At 38.1% G+C, this 16,178-nt stretch overlaps 1 protein-coding gene across 6 annotated transcripts in view; it reads right to left on the minus strand.

The window, feature by feature from the left end:
* The window catches only part of raph1a (Ras association (RalGDS/AF-6) and pleckstrin homology domains 1a), a 143,285-nt gene that overhangs the window by 10,160 nt on the left and 116,947 nt on the right, over nt 1-16,178 (minus strand). For all 6 annotated transcript variants that reach the window (XM_041806244.1, XM_041806242.1, XM_041806243.1 and 3 more), the window contains 9 exons: nt 12,262-12,336; nt 10,724-10,808; nt 3,246-3,367; nt 3,086-3,151; nt 1,734-1,877; nt 1,369-1,479; nt 500-598; nt 255-375; nt 29-156 (listed from right to left, as the gene is read on the minus strand). In XM_041806244.1, the coding sequence (XP_041662178.1) occupies nt 29-156; nt 255-375; nt 500-598; nt 1,369-1,479; nt 1,734-1,877; nt 3,086-3,151; nt 3,246-3,367; nt 10,724-10,808; nt 12,262-12,336 (951 nt within the window). The remainder of the gene's footprint in view (nt 1-28; nt 157-254; nt 376-499; nt 599-1,368; nt 1,480-1,733; nt 1,878-3,085; nt 3,152-3,245; nt 3,368-10,723; nt 10,809-12,261; nt 12,337-16,178) is intronic.

The following is a 16,178-nucleotide window of genomic DNA, read 5'->3' on the forward strand; positions in this document are numbered from 1 at the left end:
AGAGGACAGAGTTTGCATGTGTTCATACCTCTCCTTGTGTTCCTCTTCTCCAGGCGTCAGAGAAGATGGAGCTGACGACACTCTGGGAGCGGGTGTGGCTTGACGTCATCTCTGAAACGCCGCTGTCTGATTGGCTGGAGTGGTTGGACTGGGACTCTGTGGACGCACATGTAAAAGTTTTTTTATTTTAGAGTGGATTTAACTGATGAAAACAAAATGTATTTTTCTTTACATAAAAGAGGGCAAGGACAGACCTGGGAGGCTGGAGGAGCTCGATCCTGACTTGATGGACGAAGAAGAGAGGGACGACCAGTCGTAGGCGGCTTCTGTCCTCCTCATTGCCTCTTGGAAGTTGATGTACAGCTGCTTCCCATACTGATGGACGGACAAAGAGACAAAATGGAAAATAAGATTGTGAGTATCTTAATAACTCTATTTCTACATCCCCAGTGCTAGAAAACCAAACTCCTGGAGGTGTTTTAAGACATGGTGTTTTTACCTTGGCAATTCGAATACTGTTGATCCACTGTTGGAGAGTTCTGACGTCATCGCAGCAGAGATACTTGATGTACTGAGACTTCTTTTGGATCTGAGGGTGCTAAATATAGAAACAAACACCTTTTATTGTCCAGCATAATGCCTAAGTTCATCGTTTGCCATTACTTTTGGAACTAAAAATCATCATATACCTAAAATTCATATTCTGCAGCTATAAACATTGCATTGCTGCTTATCTCAATGCATTTTACAGGTATCTTTCTTTTCTCAGCCTGCTTCTTTTTAGGGAGCATTAACAAAAACAGAGGTGGGTTTGATTTTGACACTGCTTGTAAATAAGCTATTTGTGACTACAGTTTGCCAATCAGTGGGCTTTGTCTGGCTCAGACTAATGGACTAGAGCTGAATCAGAAACAGAAATGTTGATAAACAAGTAAACAAATTAGACCAAAAGCTATGAATAAACTATGATGTTACACATTGCTTACACATGGCATTTGGCCTTTGTGCTCCTAAAATTGACAACACACAAAAAAACAGTCCTGCTGCACAAATGATATCAATTTAATATTAGTACTTATTTTATTTTCTCCCCTACTGATGTGAATATATTTGCTGACTGTACATTTAATTGTACATATTATTTAAATTCATACTAGTCCAAACTAATTGCCTCTAAATGATTTAGAAAGTTGTTTGAACTGAATGGATAAAAATGGTGAAATTCAAAGCCTTTCATGTATTTTATGTATCGTGACTCTGCTATACCACCAGGGGGCACTGCATGGCTGTTGATACAGGAGAATATTATCAATAACCCCTTCTACACTGTATGAATATGTAAGTGTATGTATGATAACAGTAGTGTACCTTTAGCACCATGCAGTAGTCCGTAGGAGCTTTGTATTTGCTCTTGTAGTCCTGACCGTAATAAACATTAACGTGATCCAACTGGAAGAAACACACCAGGTCTCTGGATGCCTACAAATGCATTAAAGAATAAAATAAATATTAAGATATATAAAAAAGAAAGAAACTCAGACCAGGCTGTACTGCTATGAGCACGAATCTCTGCATATGTCCATTTAGATTTTGGAGAACCAGTGAAGGAAAAAGATGAAGAATCTGCCAAGAAGTTGTGCAAATTTCCTTAAAAGGACATAAAAGCACATTTTATCTGGAACTATAACATCATCTTCGTCCATTAAATACTTGAGTTTTCTCTTTACACACACCTTGGCCTTTCCTTTAGGAACGTAGTAGATCCCAGAAGCTCTCAGCAGGAAGTAACGCTTCTTCCACGACTTCTTCCCATCCTCTTTGAGCCACAAAACTCCCTCCATCTCAGGAACAGACACAGAGCTGCCACCAAAGCACTCCTGAATCACACAAAGAAATAACAGATACTTTTAGGTTTGGTTGGTTCCTACCCTGAACATGTTTTCACCAGCTAATCACACTTAACAAGAGAGACAGGATTAAAGCACCTAGAAATTTCTTTGGGACAAATAAACTTCTCTCCTTTAGTGTCTTGTCTTACACAAAAGAGAGACGATAAATGCAGAAGCTAGTTTGATTGGTGGAAAATGTTTATGGACAAAACTGTTAAGAAGCTGAAAAGATTTTGCTCTGATTCTTGCAAAAAACAAACAAACAAACAAACAAACAAACAAACATGAAGCCAGATCAGACTCACAAACAATCAATGCACACAGAGGGATTCACAATTGTGTTTTTTGATTAAAGATACATTTACTTTGCTCATGTTGAGTGTGTTCAGCCTTTTTTAGACTTCTCCTCAAAGAACAACTAACTTTAAGCCATTTAAGGAAAATAGCCAAATTTAGATTGTGTGTGTTCCATAATTTGGTTTATTCTATTTAAACCTCACTTGACTTTTAATGCAAACTGAGTTAAAATGTTACTCTTCCCTTACTGCGACTATTTGCATCCTTATATAAATTAAACCTGTAATTTTCAGCTTTATTTCTAACAGACATTTTAAAAAGTAAATGCCTGCTACTTAAAATAAATTGCATTTTGTTGACCCATAAACACATAGAGGTAATTAAGACTTATTTTCAGTACCAGAAATTATCTGCCACCACTAAAACAGTGGATACCTACTGGTGGGATGGGGCTTGAAAATGGGTTACGAAAGTGATTTTAGTGGGTCACCAAAAAAAAATAAAAAATAAAAAAAAACCTGGGAAAAAAGTGTGGCAAAATGTCTATGATGTATGGAAGCCTTAAGTGGACAAACTGTACATCCATATAGTTTTGATTACCATATTTAAAACCTGCTGCAAGGGGGATGAAAGTATCTGCCTCAAATCAATTCAAGCCAAATATTTATTGATAAAAAGGGACAAAAGTTCTGCTGTTCGATGCATGAACACAGCTGCAAAATAAAAGCATAATTTGGATCAAAAAATGGAATCATCTGCCGTTTTTATACCTTTTGGAGGTGGAACACAATGTCATGAGGTAAAAGAAAAACTTTGTAAAATAATAACACAGAAGACAAAAATGTCACCATCAAGTGGATTTCCAGTTTATGTTTCTAAGGAAGAGGAGCAGAACTGACCTCCAGCAGAGCCTCTTTGTTTCTTTCAGCCATCTCACATGTCTCCTTCCGCCCCAACAAATAGTTCTGCAGTGAGTCAACAAGAGAGAGGCAAAACACTGGTTAGAAATACATAAAAATTGTGGGTATGGTTTCACTTGTTATCAGTGTGTTCTCTCACCTGTGGGTTTTTGAACAGAGCGTATTTCTCGATGCGCTCTGTGAACATCAGACGGTTCTGGCTGTCTCTGGTCCAGTTCAGCAAGTTCTCCACCAAGTTCTCGTGATCCTCAAAGATCCGCTCTGCACAGAAAAAAAAATTTAACATTTCAGTTTTTTATTTTAAGAAACTCATGCTACCATAGATTATCTACAAAACCTGATTCAGTAAAAGGAGACATTTTTACTTAAATAAATGTAGGACCTAAATTTTAAATTCAGCTGGTTGCAGAAGGATAAACTTTATGCCTGTCAGTATCAGGATATTCATCTGTGATTCTGGTCCTAAAGGTAATTTATACCATTCAGTCTTCATCTGCCAAGTTTATTAGAGTATAAAGAAATACATATAAAAATACTAACATCACTAGCCAGCCTCATCTGCTTGTCAGGAAACTTACTGACCAGTTCGGCTTTGATAATAGTATTGCTGGTTGGATTTTGGATTTTCGTTGTTCAGGACTCAGAGAGTGAGAGTAAATGGTGAACTTTCTGGTTTGTCTGTCTAACATCCACAGGGTCTCCCCAAGGATGTGTTCTATCTCCTCTCCTTTATATCATGTATACGAATGACTGCAGGGGCACATATGAAAACCACCATGTTTTAAAGTTTGCAGATGATACTGTAATTGTTAGCTTGTTAAGCATTGAGGAACTCTCTCATGGTCCCGTTATTGATTATTTTACAACCTGGTGTCAGGAATCTTTCTTACCACTTAATGTGACCAAGACAAAAGACATGCTGATTGATTTCAGAAACTCCCCTCCTTCTCCTGCCAGCACTATAATCAACGGACAGAACATTGAAATGGTGGAGTCCTATAAGTACTTAGGCACTATAATCGATAAGAAACTGACTTTTGAGCATAATAATAATGCAGTGAATAAGAAAAGTCAGCAGTGCCTCTTCTGTCTCAGAAAGCTTGCTAAATTCCAGGTTGACAGGTCCTTGTTAAACATGTTTTATCATTTATCATTCTTTTATTGAGCCAGTGCTCACCTTTTCTTTTATCTGTTGGTTTCAATCCCTAAACATTAAAAACAAAAATGTCCTTTCGAGAGTAGTTAGAGTTTGCAGTGAAATAACTGGTGTGACTCAGGAACCTCTTCAGGATTTGTACAACAAAAGGGTGTATAACATGGCCAAGTCTATCTTGTCAGATTGCTCGCATCCATTACATCAACAATTTGAGCCTCTCCCATCAGGTTCCCTTCTAAGACTTCCGCCGATCAAAACCAACGGATACAAACACTCCTTTATTCCTACTGCCATCTCTCTTCTTAACTCCAGTAGGAGGAGATAGTCTTTGCACTTTTGCACTTTGTGACAGCCAGTGTGATAAATTAATTGATTCATTTCCTTGTTGGATTTTGAATTTGTCTATTTTTTATGTTATTTTGTGCTTTAATGGGTCAAACTGTGCTGTTACATGTTTTATGTTTATGTCCATGTTTTGTGTGGCTTGTATGTTTCTTATGCTCCCTATATTTTTGCATACTGAATCGCCCCTACTGGGGACAAATAAAGTTCTTTATTGATTGATTGATCAAACAAGCAACACTCATCAACAAATACCACTCAAGAACCCCTACATTTTTCAACCTATTAAATTTCTGTGTTCCCCACCATACAGTGGTTTCATTTAATAAAATTTGGTTTGAACTTCTAAGCAACAAAGTCAAGTTGTTTATGTGCTTACATCCAAACAGCCAACCATCCAGCCAGGAAGTCAAAAAGCAATCAGTTAACCAGCCAAACAACCAACCAACCAATCAACTACCAGCCACTAAGCCAGCCAGTTTACAGACTTTCCAGCCAGCCAACCATCCAACCAGTCAGCCAGCCAGCAAACCAACCATTAAGTTGGCCAGCCAGTAAACAAACCAGTCAGCAAACTAACCGAGGCAACAAACCAATCAGCCAACCAACCAGCCAGCCATCCATCCAGTTAGCAAACCAGCTAACCAGCCATCCACCCCAACACCAAACCACCCATTCAGTCAGCCAGCCAGTAAAATAAACAATCAGCCAACCAACCAACCAGTCAGCCAGCTGTCTTATTAACTGTCCAGCCATCCAACCTGACAGGTAACTGCCCAACCTGTCCGCCAGCCAGCAAAACAACCATCCAGTCGGCAAGCGAATAAACCAACCAGCAAGCCAACCAGCCCAGCAACCCAGGCAGTCAGCCAACCAACCAACAAACCAACAAATTAACCAACCAGCCAGCCAACCAACCAGCCAGGCAACCAATCAACCAACCAACCCAGCCAGCCAGGCAATCAACCAACAAATTAACCAACCAGCCAGGCAACCAACCAACCCAGCAACCCAGGCAGTCAGCCAACCAACCAACAAATTAACCAACCAGCCAGCCAACCAACCAGCCAGACAACCAATCAACCAACCAGCCAGCCAACCAACCAACCAGCCAGCGAGGTGCTCAACCAACCAACCAACAACCAACCAACCAGCCAACCCAGCCAGCAAGCCAGCCAACCAACCAACCAACCAACAAATTAACCAACCAGCCAGCCAACCAACCAGCCAGGCAATCAACCAACCAAACAACCAGCCAACACAGCCAGCCAGCCAGATAACCAACCAACTAATCAACCAGCGCAGCCAGCCAGGCAACCAACCAACCAACTAATCATCCAACCCAGCCAGCCAGCTAGCCAGGCAACCGACCAACCAATCAACCAACTCAGCAAACTAGCCAACCAACCAACCAACCAACCAACCAACCAACCAACCAACCAACCAACCAGCCAACCAACTAACCAGCCAGGCAGACACCCAAACAACCAACCAACCGATTACCCATCCGACCTATCAACCAACTGCAAGTTAGCCAACCACCAACCACCTAACCAGCCATCCATCAACAAATCAACTAACTTGTCAGCCAACCAGCCAGCCAACTCATTAATCAATCCTTATTTGTGTAGTGCAAGTAAATGTTATCAGAAGACACATTTAAACACTGAAATTTGAATTTTCTTCATAGTACACTAGACGCATGCCTCATGATAAACCAAACAATATTATTTGTTATCTTATTTACAAAGACCCAATATTTATTAATAGGGGATGCACAATATTATTGGCATAATATTGGTATCAGCAAAGAAAAGGTTTAAAAGTTAACAGACGGGTGTTCAATTTAAGTCAGTTTTTGTTTGAGGTTTCTGTCAAATGTTTTTTCTTTCCACTTTAAATTTGCTAAATGTCACTATTTTTGTATTGAGGTTTTGTGATATGGATTTTTTTTGTGTGAAATGTATTTGTTTTGTGAAATATTTTTGTGTTTTGTGAAATTTATTTGTGTTTTGTGAAATGTATTTTGCACTTTTGAAATGTTAATCCTGTTGGCCTTCAGAGCCACCGTAGGATTCAGCCTTTTACTGAGTAAAACTTGAAGCTAATGGGATGTTTCTACAGTGATGATTTTCAATAACAAACTCTTATTTTTTTATGCATGTTAAAAGTAAAAATGGTGAGACTTCAGGCAACCCTCTCACTAATGTCTTGCCTCTATAGAAGAAACATGGCTCATGGCGGTCTGCTGCCCTCGTTCTCTCTTTTCAAACTCAGTTTCTTTCAGTCCGGCCTCCTTTCAGATGCCTTTTCTCTGAGGACTTAACTGGACAAAACCAAAGCAGCTACGACCCACTTTAAATTTGGATGAATGTTGACCCAAACAACAACAGAAATGTCTTTAATTTTACTGGATTTAGAGCCTGGTCCCCTGTGGGTGATTTTTTTATGATGCATAGATAAAATTTTAAACCTAAGAGAAATATTTTTTAATTTTAAGAACTGATGAAAAATATAGCCATGTTTCATCTTTGTTCTCTTCACACAGTATGAAATGATGATCTAAAAAAGAGACAGACATCTTGCAAATTGCACTGTGATGTTGTTGACTTGTTAATTTTGACTTCCTAATGTTTAAAAAATAACTTCTTATTGTTATTAACAAAAGTGAAGTAAAACTGATTTCCTTAGGTCTGCCTGTAGCAGGCATATATGTTTCATTCTTTGCTCTGCTGTGTTTTGACAGACCACTGCCATAAGCCAGTTTAACCTAGATTAATGAAATTTGGTGTGAAGATGCTGCTTGGGGAGATCTACAAAAAACCCATAGGATGGACTACGTCTCTAATTTTCAACAGGAAGTCTGCTATTTAGTATTAAAACCCTAAAACTGGGGTGTTTTGGACAGTTCCCAGGGGTCATACTTGGGTAAATAAGGTTTTACTATGTATTAGCAATATTTGCCGGATTTATAAACCTGATTTTTTTTTTTATTCCATGAAGGAAATCATGATGTTTAAACTGATCTGGATTTTTATCTTATAGGTTTGTCACATGTGATAGTTTATTTTTCCTAATCTTTATTTTTTAATCTGAATAATACAATTATCAAATTTATACCTCAAACTTAAATCACACTATTCTTGTTTAGATGTTCCTTCCTCTGTTGTCATGTGCATTTATTTACCCTATTTCTTGAATTAATAAATTTCTATACAAATTAATTTGTTTGATATTATTTTACTGCTTTTGTCATCACTTATCACCATTATATTCACAACCCTTTGGAAGATGTAGGTTTTTATCTCTAGGTGGGGCTGGATTAGCCTCTGTACAATGTGCATGTATGAATGGTCTCATCAATGACTCAATTTTCAAAGTTAAAGGTCATTGCCCACCCTCATTTCTTGCTTTCTAAGCCACTTTTGTAGATTTGATATCTCTTGAACACTTTGATGAATTTTCTTCAAAGTTTGCACAAATGTTAATCTTTACTTGAGGATGAGCTGATTTGATTTTGGAGGTCAATGATCACAGGTCAAGGTCATGTTTTTCCCCTGCTTGTATGACATTTCAAGAATATTTTGAATTATTTTCTATAAACTTTGCAATGTCAGCTATGGCTCAAGGATGAACTGATTTCATTTTGGAGGTCAAAGGTCAAGGTCATTGGGCCTCTGTTCATCTCTTGCTAAAACGATTTCTATGAATCCCACCACCACAGAAATCACCCCAGCCCCTCATCTTGACCCAACACTGTACACTTTTTTGCTTTTGTGTATCTTGCAAAGGCATACAGTCTTCAGATGTTTTCTTTTATTTAGCCCTTGTTTTGAGTACTTTTTTCTTTTATTTCTTATATCTTATATCTTATATCAACTTATCTGTTGAATACACCTTTTCTTTATTTCTACATAATTCTGTGTATTATTTTGGACTTTTATGTTGAGTCTTTTGTTCAAAGAACTTTGCAAAGAGGTTCAACAAGTGCCACTGAAACAAACTGTTGTAGTTACTATTTTTCTGCAAAAAGGCAAAACTACATATGAAAAAGTTTCAATCTAGTAAATCTGTAATTAAACTGTTTGTTTTGCACCGTGCACAGTGTAATTGTTTTGCTTTTTGTTGCTCCTTTGCTGCAGCCAAACTCTGAAAATCTCTCTATAGTGAAATCCATGTAAGCCATAGACGACCACAAACATACATACATACATTTTATTTTACTTCCTTTTCCTGCAGTGTTAATTTTGTCAACTAAAACTATGACTAAAAATGTTCATCGACAGCTTTTTTGTGTGAGAAAGACTAGACTAAGACTGGCCAAAAATAGATCTAGACTAAAGTGTAATTTAGTTTTCATCAGACATTCAAAATTAATGATATTTCTCCACTGAAGGTAAATCTGTCAAAATACAATGCATTTATAGCTACCGTGCCTCTCAACTAGACTATATGTTTTAGAGTTTTCGTCAACTAAAACTAAACTCAAACTATAAAGGGTAGAAATGACTAAAATGTGACTAAAACTAAAATGCATTTAATCTAAAGACTAAGACTGAGACTAAAATTAAAAATAGCTGTCAAAATTAACACTGTTTTCCTGTCATAACTAGGTAATTTTAAGCTATCTGCTTGAGGTAATAATGCCAATTTCCCCAGGATATGGATTTGTTTTTGCTGACAGTATTGTTGAAATAAATAAAATAACTCATAATCATGAGAAAAGAAGCATTGTCATCCAAGGATTAAAGGCTGAATAAGTTGTGATCTCAATAAAATGACCAAAATTGAGCAGATAACATTGGAAAATGGGGTAATATAAAATGTACAGACACATGTCCTCTTAGGGCTTCCGTAGGATCATTGAAGATGTATGTTATCTATGTTACCATATCTCATTTCTTGCAATGATGATAATTCTTGTATTTTGGCCTGCATGAGAAACAACATTATTACCATTATATCTGTTGAAAAAATATAACTGCTTTAGCTATTACTAATGATATTAATGAAACATGTTTTTTCTTTCTTATGTATGGGTATATTTAGTACCATTTTTATTTCCCTGAAGGGAAAGCAGTAAAAGTCAAAGGTTATGATGTGACACAAAGACGGCCTCTCGCCGACAGGGTCTCAGCAGAGTGCAGGTGGTGCTGGTGAGTGTGCCGTCAGAGCCTTTGTTCTTCCTCTGCAGCTAAAAACAAGATTTATTCTTATAATTAACAGCTAAAATCTTCCCCGGGTCAAATCCTGGCCTTTAGCTGAGGTTCTAAAAATGCACGAGGAGCAGATTTGAGGACGTTTCGGTCTGCCTAAAGAGACCGAATGAGCTCCACTTCACCTTCTCTGTCCCTCTCTTTCATAACGTCGCTGACTGTCTGTTGAGCCCTGAAGATGTAGGTTAGATCACACGCCCCACTGCACCGGACCTACATAAAGACTGCCTGTGAGTGTGTGCGTGAGTGTCAAAGAGTGTTAAGCGGAGTGATGCTCGTAGTACAGTGTGTGCGAGCAAACACACATCGTGACAGCCCAGAGGGATGTTTGTGCTCAGATCTCTGTGCTGAGTATCTGTGCAGGCTGATACTCACTGCTGGGCACAATGTTACTGAACACTCAACACAGTTAAGCCTTTCTCTTAACACGCACACACCTGGAACTCTGGGAAAGTTTACACAACTCGAAAGTCTTAACACTGAGCTCTTCAATCCTTCTGCAAATCTTCTTCCAGAAACATCTTAACCAACGTCAAAAATATCGAATCAATCCACCAAGATGAACACAATGTTCACTGCTGCATCTTCAGCTCTGTTCTGCAGCCAGCTAATGCAATTACACAATATAAAAGACATTAATAATGAATGTAATCTGCTGAATTATGCTTTCTGTTTTACATTAACCTCAGCTCACTCCATGCTAGTGACACAAATCTCCATGCATCACCAGTTCTGTCATGCACCTACTAAAAAAATAAATAAAACATTAATTTTGACTTTATACTTTCTTTGTGAAGCTGCAGTAACAAATCCATGAGATCTAACATGAAACAATACATGTGTAGGAGCATTTTAGTTACTATCAGGACAAAGCAGCATGTTTGTTAGCCTGTGTGTGCTCACCCATCTGCAGCTCATTGATGGTTTCCACCAGCGACCAGTCTGGGCTGTAACCACAGTGAGATTTCTCCAACAAACTGTCCAAAACCTACAAAAAAAGAGAGAAAACTTTATCCTGTTTTTACACTTCACATTAGAGCTCTATAATGCTGGTATTACTAATGAGGATGCGGTTTCTACTTCCAAGGAGACTAGTATTGTATTATAGTGTTCTGCACATAAACATGCCTGCTAAGTAGAGCCACCAAGAATAATTGCAATTAATAAAGGTTCACAGTGAATGCAGTATTTTTTTTTTTGAATTGCAATTAATTGCATGCTTTACTGTCCCTCTCAGCACACTTTGGATAAGTCACGTCAGCATCTCCCTGCAGCCACATTGTTGGAAAGTAAGTCTACCACTACTCCTTAAATTCTCATTTCACTTTAAAAACTCACATACAGCTCAGTGGACAAGTTAGAAGCCATCTGACCTTGTGTTATCAAACATGACTCTTTCCAGAGGTCCTTTTATACAAGCTAAAGCTACATTCCTGCAAATCTCATGCAGGGTTCTGTCAGTTCAGATGTTGTTAAAATTAGATTTACAAATATTTCAGTCAGGACCACTGTTAACAAACACTGTTATAAATATTTCTTTTAATTAGGTTGCACTTATTGCCATTATTCCTATTTGGCGGTGTGGCTGTTCTGGGATTCCCCTCCCTTCCATAAGCCTACATGGAAGGCATCAAGCAGGAACAGCACATGCTCCGGCCTTTTCAGTGCCTTCAAGTAAAGACTGAGGCAGGGAGAGAAGCAGCAAAAACCCTGATCAGAGCAGGCATCAGTTACAACAGTATGACATTGTTCAGCCAGAAGAAGAATTAAGGAGGAGCTGGGGTGGAGGAGGGTCCCAAAAAGTAGCTTGCAGAGAAGCAGCAAAGCGTAGTCAGGCTAGAGTGGTTTAAATATGGCAGCATGAGTGTGATTAGCCAGTAGTGTGCTTACAGAGAATCAGCTGGCTGTCAACCGATGAGGGCTTGTGTTAATTATACGGCGGCGTTTTGACTCGTGGCCTACCAGAACCAACACTACATGCTCAATTTTTAAAAAAGAATGTACAGACAAATAATGGATGGTTTATACATAGACCTTTTGGCAAGAACAAATGTGTGTTGGCCTTTTCTATTGGGATTTAATTAAACAGAACTATTAAAATTTATGTTTAATTTCTCCATGATGGTCCTGGGGGTTCTTGGGTTTTCTTAGATAAAAGAAGAGGGTGGCCTGATGGAAGAAGGTTGGAAACTACTGTGCCAGACCATCTACACCCCTAAAAATCTTTTTTGTCAAAGCTTCCCGGCCAAAACAGGCAGCAGCACAGCCATAAAGTTGCTGACAACAAAAAGCATTCACAGGCATAATAAAGAAGCAAAATACATTAAGAAACAGAGTAATATATTTAAATAACTAAAATCACCCACAGCCACAGATATATAAGACTGGATCAATGAGTTTCAGCTCTTTTTGTGAGCTGCTGACATAAATTCAAGTCTTACCTGTCTGACGGTCTGTCTCTCATCCACCATCATGGTTTTTGAGCTCTCATCTGACAAATGAACACGAATCACCAACTAATGAGAGAGAAAAGAGAGCGGGATTATTTACGTTTATCCATGTACAGTTATGGCATGATAAAAAAATATATTTTTGCTAGGGATGCACGATAATATCAGCATAATATCAGTAAAGATTTTTTTCTAATATTGGCCATGCTTACATCAGCATTGTACACATGAGCCATAATGCTTTACTATTTATGGTGAAATAATATCAGGTTTGTAGAGTTTTAATCTGAACCATCAGAACTATCTGAGCACAAAATTTGTCTTTTTTTCATCTTCATTTTTTTTTACTTTAAAATGGGCTCTAAGGACTGAAGGTTTTGCTCAAAACTATAGCTAATGTAATAGTTTTCACTTAAGAAGAATGCATGTGTTTTTTAATCATTTCAAAATATAGAATAGAAATAATTTCAATGTCAGGTCAGTTCTTATACAGGAGAGACAACATTTCTGTATCGGCTAAAAGGATTTAGGAAATATTGACCTATCAGATATTGACAAGAATGTAATCTCATGTATCTATACTTTTCACCTCTTGTTGTTAAAGATGATGTTCTTTTGTTGTTGTCTTCTCATTGAACTTCTGCAGTATCTGTACTGCTAAAAGGCATTGCAGAAGAAAAACACCAAGCTAACAGAGCTCAGAGCATCAAATATTTAAACTACATCACTGTTACTTATGCAGGAGTAAACACACTTCATATTGCTCGAGAGAAAATTAACACATTTCTTAAATTTTTATTGCAGTACATTGAGTAACATAAAAGTATGACTTTGCACAACTAGAACTGTTGGTGAAATAAAAAAGCTAAAGGTTATATCTACAGAGTGCAGGTTTATATTGCATCTTTTCATATAAGACAAGACTATTCAAGTTTAGTCAGATCACTTTGTGATAAATTTAACAGCTTTGATTTGATTGCATGTTTGCTCATTAACTTTTGTATACTAAATCCATTGATGATATCTTGTTCTTTCAATAGAGCAATAATTATCATTTTTAATAGATGTGTCTGGATCGTCTGTAGAGCCAAGGGCGTTTCTTCATGAGCTTAAGCCCTGAATGTTTTCTGAAAAGCCCAGAATCTTTAGTGTCTCCTACATCATCATATCTGCCATCTTTTGTTATCTCCTCAGGGGTACAGTCAACATGTTCCCCCCCATGTCAATTATGCTGGCAGGAGAAACGCTTTTGGAAATTATGACTAGGACTCAAAACAAAAAGGACATTTTTTGTCCTCCCAAATGTGCCACTTGCCTTCAGAGCATTTATTCTTGTACAGGGTGTGATGGAGATTACTGCTCTTTTCAGGAACACTGTGCTCACTTTTTTGTGCCACTGTGCCCTATATTAGCAATCATAAAAATAAGGGAAATAGCCACTGTAAAGCAAAAAGAATATATATTCCCCTCTCCCCAGACCCCCCTGGTCTTGGTCTAAGCCCCTGATGCTTGCAACATCTAGCTCCATCTAGGTCTAGATATCTATGCCAAAGATAGAAGCATGATTCATCACTCCACAGAACATGTTTCCACTGCTGCACAGTATAGTGTACTTTACTCCACTCCATCAGACACTTGGCATTGGACTTGGTGATGTGAGGCCTGCATGCAGCTGCTCAGCCATGGAGACTTCTTCCATGTAGCTCCCGTTGCACACACATATCCACTGACATTTATGCACCAAGTGCCTTAGCAGTGATCTTCCGTGGTCTTCTGCTTCACGGCTGAGTTGCTGTGTGTAGCCAGATACTTTTGCTCGTATAGTGAATGTAAATCTTTCATTTCACTTTATCATGGTTTCTCTTGAATCTGAAACTTAGTTTTAAACATATAAAAGAAAATTTACAATGAAGAAAAGTGTAGTGTAAAAGAAACTGCCAACATTAGATGATTCTGTTAGAAAGGGGAGTAGGAAGAAGGATGTCATCTTATTATGTTTATTTTTGCGCAAAATGTTTGCAGACACAACCATATTGAGGTGTAAATTAAACAAACACATGCATCGTTTTAAAATGTAATATGAGCAAAATCATGCAATTGTCAAAGCAATTGAAAAGTGAAATGCATCACAGACTCAGAGCCAATTAATCTGAATTGATCACCAATAAAATGCTGGTGCTGTTTGCAGGTTTTAGGCAAAATAATCAAAGTTGACCTGTTTTTTTCCGTTCCAGTTTGCTTTATGAGAAAAAAAGTCCATTTCACAAACACCAGGGACAAAAGACAAACACAAAGTGAAAATTACTATTGACTCTGATGAGTTAATGATCATTGAAGTGCATATTTTAGGCCTCTGGTGTTTATAGGAAATGAAGTCAAATAAATGTCTGTAGGTTCTCCATCCAGTTCAGGGTTATCCAAATCTAGGTCCATAGGAGGGGCTTAATTGAGATTCTTAAAGACATCTTCTTCTGTCTACAATGCCTTAAAGGCCATTGTATGTTTTTGTGTGAGACTGTTAACTTCCCTAGTAGCAGCCGACAGTTGAAGACAGATGGGGGCAGAGCAGCTGTAACAGAGACCTTCCACCAATCACTGCTGTAGTTCTTATCCCAGAGATTGTGAGTTTTTGTTAAATTGAGGCTGATTTCTTCTACATGACCATGTATGAAGTTTCAAACTTTCAAAACTAAGTCTGCCTTGGATGGTTATGACATCATGGCTAAATATCAAATCAGCAGAAGCAGCATCAACTGAATGATGCTGTATCTTATGGCGATGATAAGAAGGACTGAGTGGATATGTCTTATCCCTGCCCATTCCAGTCCAGTCCACTGTTTTTTGTAATTCCTGGGTGGGTACGTTTCTAACGATTTACCATCACTTTTCAGCAGGATAACCACACTGACGACTAACGCACACTGACAGGTAGCTGTGCTCTGTCTCAGTAGTAATCCAGGTTGTTAATCCACTCTCTCTCAGTGGGATTGGGACTTAACTCACTGTGGTCATTATGCTGAGTGCTGTGTGTGTTTATACGAGTGTGTGTGAGTGTATCTGTGTATATATGTGAGTGCGTGTTGACCCCAGCTGTTATTGACCGGAGCTTTCAACGAGGAGTAACACTGACCTGACCCAGAAAACCGAGTCCGTTGGACACGTGCCAGACGTGGACTCACACATTAGGGTTGGGTATTATATTGACTTTTAAAGAAATATCAATAAAAGTTTAAACGAGATATAGGCTAAGACTTTACAGTTTTCATGGATATAGCTAATACTGATGCTGATTTGAAAAAACCTTGTCAGACTTAATGCTCAGTATAAATATTATTTACAGTAAGATCCACTGACCACAAGACAATATTCTTAAATGCTTAGTCTAAAAGGGAAATTATGTATCACTGAATTAGTTTTTTTAAATTTAGGAGCATTCATATTATGGGTAAAAAATTAATGAAACCAGGCTCATTCACAGTTCCATTTCAAGGTGGGATATTTTGATGTTTCACCTTTACTATGACAGGTACAGAGGCATGAAGGGGGAACAAACAGGTAGGTGTGCATGTGAAGTTCCTGCTTGCTGTGCTCTTTTGTGCTTCTGCAACACAGTAACATAGGGGTGCACAACAGAACGATCTTAGATCATGAAGAAATAGAGTGTATCAACAATTTTCTAAAGCTGAGAAGTCAAAGAATATCATCTGGTTGTAGATATCCATATTTAACCCTTCAGCCTTCTGCTGCGGCACAGCTGGGAGTCATGGCTGAAAATGAAACTGAAACTTAAGATTTAGTCCTGAAAAAGAGTTCTAACTGCCCTATATGGCACTACGTCAGGTTTTTCCAAACTGTCAGAAACAGTTATTTGGACAATCTGCACAATGTTTGCAATGTTTTTGACAATC

The sequence above is a fragment of the Cheilinus undulatus genome, linkage group 15 (assembly GCF_018320785.1).
Source record: "Cheilinus undulatus linkage group 15, ASM1832078v1, whole genome shotgun sequence".
Taxonomy (NCBI): Eukaryota; Metazoa; Chordata; class Actinopteri; order Labriformes; family Labridae; genus Cheilinus; species Cheilinus undulatus.